The following is a 5,122-nucleotide window of genomic DNA, read 5'->3' on the forward strand; positions in this document are numbered from 1 at the left end:
ACCATGAACACTTCCAGAGATATGCAGTATGAATATTCGGTTTGTATGGGAGGTGCCGGCCGCTGTGGTGTAGTGCTAAGCAGTGCGCGCTTCCACTCCGCAACGCCCTGGTCAAAGCAACATCGCAAAAATATAGAAAAAAGGTTTTTTCTTAACAGCGGTCGTCCCTCGGCATGCAATGGCAGACCTCCGAGTGTATTACTGCCATGAAATATAGCTTCTTATAAAAATATAATCGCCGTTCGGAGTCGGCGTAAAACTGTAGGTCCCTCCGCTTTGTGTGACAACATCAAGGAGCACGCCACAAATCAGAGGAGAAGCTCGGCCAAACACTAACATATGTGTAAGCGCCAATCTATTATTATTACTAAAAATATTTTTTATGATCCGATTTGGCGAATATTCAAAACATGTAATGAAAACGGTAAAGGCGGTTGCGTGAACGCACCTTATAATTCAAAATTTATTTATCTAAATCACTCACTCTGGGAGCAACATCCACGAACGAGAAGCAAATTGGATCATGCGATAGCGTGCTCATAGTGGAGCAATGACGTTCTCTTACGCCCGCGATATATATATATGTACATATGTGTACATACACGAATACCTGTTCGAGCTAAAGAGTTTTTGTCAGTCGCCGTTCTACAGTCGTCATCTCCACTACAAAAATTAATTTCCTGGCAGTTTTATTTGTTCATTAAACTAGCATAATTTATAAGTTCCAACTACAATAAAACAATATCAGTTTATTTGTTGTAAAGACTAAATATCGTTGTTAATAAATTCATATTAATTAAAAATAAAACTAACTACAGTTGTCGGCTTCACCCTTTGTACACTGCGAATCTACGCACAAACAGTTGGTGCCCCGGGTGAGGCCAATCTGCAAAATTAGCATTAACAACGATAACACAATTGACATTTTAGCAAATGTTTAATGGATAACATTCTCATCAAACTGTGTCACTGTGAACAATTTGGAGCATCAAATCGAATAGATAACTGTGCAAATACACCGGCTCATCATTAGTTTTTCTTCTGTCGCGGTCATATCGTTCACCACAAAGCAAATCGATCCCGTTGTTGCTGCTTTCACATTGGATTCCACTGCTCTGTCTCGCAAATTTCGACCAACAAATTATCATCGTTGGCTCGTTTACCGTAATCGCAGTAGGCAGCACATAAAGAACAATTGGCGCTGCAATATCATCGAAGAACATCGCAGATTGACTTTCAAGTGACCTCTGCTTTGGACACAAAATCAACACCACAATTACTCGCATCAGAGCGAACGTTTAAGAAAACGAGGTGAGTGTGTACTTATTGTTGTCTTGAGTGCTTGGTTTACAGCAAAATGAATTCCGAAACTTCACCGTTGGACATCTATACATTGCAATTGGATTTATATCGTCAAGTCAACACGGCGCTAAAAAACTTCAAAAAGTACCCTGAAGCGCGAAAAACTATTACATACTTTGAAACCAGAATCAAAACATTGACGCATTGCTACCACAAATTTGAGAAAAATCACGCTCAACTACTTCGGTCGGAACTCGAGACCGATCACTCCTACTATACTGAGGAATTCGCTACTAATTTCGAGGAATTGTATTTATCGGCTCGAAGTGAAATCGTTAAGCATTCAAAATCAAATATCCAACGACATTATTATCTATGGCAGACCCAAGCGCAGCGAATAATCGAACGCTGGCAAGAAACGAAACAATTGCACCGGCTGTTCGATTACCGAAATTAACAGTGCCAAGCTTTAGTGGTAGCTACACCGACTGGCCTGCCTTTTATGATGCTTATCTCCGTCTAATTCATAATAACATTCAAATTTCTAGTATCGAGAATGGCAAACGTTGGTAGGTCGTTACAATAATTCTAGAGTTTTGTTTACTCATTGTATGCATTTGTTTTTTTTCTCAACCGAATGTGGCCAAGGAGAATTCATCAAGGTTGAAAAACTTAATCGACACATCACGTTCGTGCCTCAGTGCATTACGCAATTTAGGTATCAAGGTTGACGAATGCGATCAAGTTTTTGTACATTTTCTTATAAGTAAACTACCTCGTGAAACACATCAATTCTGGGAACAAGAGTTGGGAAATTCAAAGGATATTCCAACATTTAAACAATTTTGTGACTTCATAGAAGTTCGTTATCGTACGCTCGAGGCAATTGAATTAAAATCGAGCTATAGTGACTCAAAAGCGGCTTTATCTGTCCACCAAAGGTCGAGTTCAAAATCATAATCAAACCCTAAACCTAATTTTCGTCGTGAGACAAGGGTGAACTATACTACAAGTTCGATCGACAGTAAACACATTAGTTGTACCGCGTGTAAAGAAGCGCACATCATTCGACGTTGTCCGAAATTTCTAGTAATGGATTGTTTCGAGCGCAAAACTATCGTTGATAACAACAAGCTTTGCGTCAATTGTCTTAGTTCTACACATTTGGTTTCTACATGCCCAAGTAATCGGAACTGGCAACAATGTGGTAAACGACACCACACATTATTGCATTTTCCTCCACCCATAAACAATTCATCATCATCTGCCCGCGGAGCGGCGACATCGTCTACGTCCGCATCAACTAATCGTACCATCAGTGCTAATCACATTCGCTCGGAAATTGTCCCATTACTGTCGAACGTAACCAAGTTCACTTCGAAAACCAATGTACTTTTATCCACAGCGGTAGTCAAAGTTAAGTGTGCTGACAGCTCGGTCATTTTATTGCGTACCTTCATCGATCAAGGCTCCGCCGGAGCTTTAGTTAGCGAGCGTGCTGTCCAAACACTTAAGTTGAGACGCTGGCCTATCAGAACTGATATCAAACTAACAAATGGTCAACGCACATTGGGAAAATCGTTAAAAATGTTAACGAAGATTTACCAGTAAAAATTATCTCATATCATGATTGGCCTCACTTACGTGATCTCGAATTGGCTGACCCCGAATTTTATCGATCAACACCTATCGATATACTTATCGGTTCGAAAGGGTCAAAGCGATGAACCCATTATACAACAAACAGCTTTCGGCTGGATTGTATCGGGTAAAGCAATATCAATTTCAAACCCGGAAAAATCAGACATCATAACAAATTGTTCTTACATTTCGTTGAAAAATTTGGATGCGTTTGTTAAGCAGTTTTACGCTCTTGAAAGTATTCCAATGGAGGAACAATACACACCTGAGGAGATATGGTGTCAAAACTACTACCAAAAAACTACAGTTCGTAATCGTTAATCGTTTTTATTCACTTGAGCGTAAATTCAACAACAATCCCAACATCCGAGATCAATACAATGCAACAATTAAAGAGTATTTCGATCTCAATCAAATAAGGCATGTCACAACTACCGAAGAACAACATTTGCAGTTCCACAACAATCAACCATCGTATTCATGTTGCACATTGCCTCATCATGCCGTGATTAAGGAAGATAGCCTGACAACAAAGTGTCGCGTTGTTTATGATGCTTCAGCCAAATCTTCCAATGGTAAATCATTAAATAACATTCTTTGCACTGGTCCACGACTCCTAAACGATTTGCCAGCAGTTTTATTGAACTGGCGTCTACATGTTTACGTCGTCACTGCGGACATCGAAAAAATGTTCCGTTGTACCGATATGCATGAAGAAGATTCTGAATACCAACGAATTATTTGGCGCAACCCAGATGGTCAAATTACAGAATATAAACTTACAACGGTAACATTCGGCACCGCGTCAGCACCATACTTGGCAAACGAAACTATACATCGAATAGCGCGCGATGAACGTCAGCGTTATCCGTTGGCCGAACCAGTGTTAATGAGAGAGATATACGTCGATGATGTTTACGCAGGAAGTGAAACTGTGGAAAAAACTATTGAAATTCGGAATCAAACACAAGCAGCCTTTGCTTCAGCCGGCATGAAACTTCACAAGTGGGCTAGCAATTCGGCGAAATTACTCAAATTAATTCCCCCAGACCAACATTGTAGTGCGACTGCTCTCGAGTTAAACAGTGATGAAACAATGAAAACATTAGGCATGCGTTGGCAGCCAAATAGCGACAGTTTTCGTTATAAGCTCAATTTTGATATCAATGTCAACCATAAATCCGTTACAAAGCGTACCGTGCTTTCGGCAATATCGAGACTATTTGATCCTTTAGGCTTGATTAATCCCGTTATCGTCACTGTGAAGATATTTCTGAAACATTTGTGGTCGTTCAACTTAGATTTGGACGAACCTCTTGCAGAGGGCTTGCTCAATGAATGGAAACAAATTAAATTCGATCTACAAGTTATTAAGAAAATTCAAATTCCGCGCTGGTTGAAATAGTTACCTTCCACAATCGAATTCGTCGAAATTCATGCATTCAGTGATGGTTCCACACAAGCTTACGCATCCGACATATATCTTCGCGTTAAAGATGAACAGGATAATTATCATACTAACATTATCACAGGCAAAAGTAAGGTAACACCAAAACCACCAATATGCATTCCTCGTATCGAACTCTGTGCAGCAGTGTTAAGCATCACACTGGTCAAATGGGTACTAAAACACATAAATATCCCCGCAAACCAAATAAAGGTCTATTATTGGACGGATGCTACAATAGTTTTGTCCTGGATAAGAGGTGATATCAATCGCTGGCCTGTATTCGTCGCTAATCGTATTGGACTCATTCATACCGAATCACACTTCAAGCAATGGCATCACGTTTCGACACATGAAAACCCTGCCGATTACTCGTCAAGAGGCTTAACACCAGTTCAACTTATAGATTGCGATTTGTATTAGCATGGCCCGACTTGGTTGTGCAAATCTAAAGACAAATGGCCGGTTTCGGATTGGACCTTTTTAGAGGAAGAAGAAAACCTCGAACAATTAGTCAACGTTGCTATTGAAGCCAGTGAGGAGCTGCCTTTGTTCGATAGGTACTCGTCTTATACTCGTTTGGTACGCATCACTGCAATATTAAGGCGAGTTAAGCACAATCTTACAAATTCCCAAGAAAGTCGTCGATTAGGTTCACTAACAGCTGCCGAGTTACACGACAGTCTCATTTGTTTAGTTCGGATTATTCAGAAACAATGTTTTTACGCCGAG

At 40.2% G+C, this 5,122-nt stretch overlaps 1 protein-coding gene across 1 annotated transcript; it reads left to right on the plus strand.

Annotated features, from left to right (window-relative positions):
• Positions 1-2,928: 2,928 nt before the first annotated feature.
• On the plus strand, positions 2,929-4,348 carry LOC118751660. The gene is made up of 2 exons (XM_036486473.1): positions 2,929-3,152; positions 3,217-4,348. Exons 1-2 carry the CDS (start codon positions 2,929-2,931, stop codon positions 4,346-4,348), a joined length of 1,356 nt encoding a protein of 451 aa, XP_036342366.1.
• The last annotated feature ends 774 nt before the right edge of the window (positions 4,349-5,122 follow it).

The sequence above is a fragment of the Rhagoletis pomonella genome, unplaced genomic scaffold, assembly GCF_013731165.1.
Source record: "Rhagoletis pomonella isolate Grant_MI unplaced genomic scaffold, Rhpom_1.0 Rhpom_scaffold_00888, whole genome shotgun sequence".
In the NCBI taxonomy this organism is placed as follows: domain Eukaryota; kingdom Metazoa; phylum Arthropoda; class Insecta; order Diptera; family Tephritidae; genus Rhagoletis; species Rhagoletis pomonella.

What these genes read in the sequence shown, in the direction of transcription:
- LOC118751660 (XM_036486473.1), top strand. Translation starts at nt 2,929, where the DNA reads ATGATTGGCCTCACTTACGTGATCTCGAATTGGCTGACCCCGAATTTT. An exon ending in TCGTTGAAAAATTTGGATGC is followed by an intron (nt 3,153 to 3,216) that starts GTTTGTTAAGCA and finishes ACACCTGAGGAG; the next exon opens with ATATGGTGTCAAAACTACTA.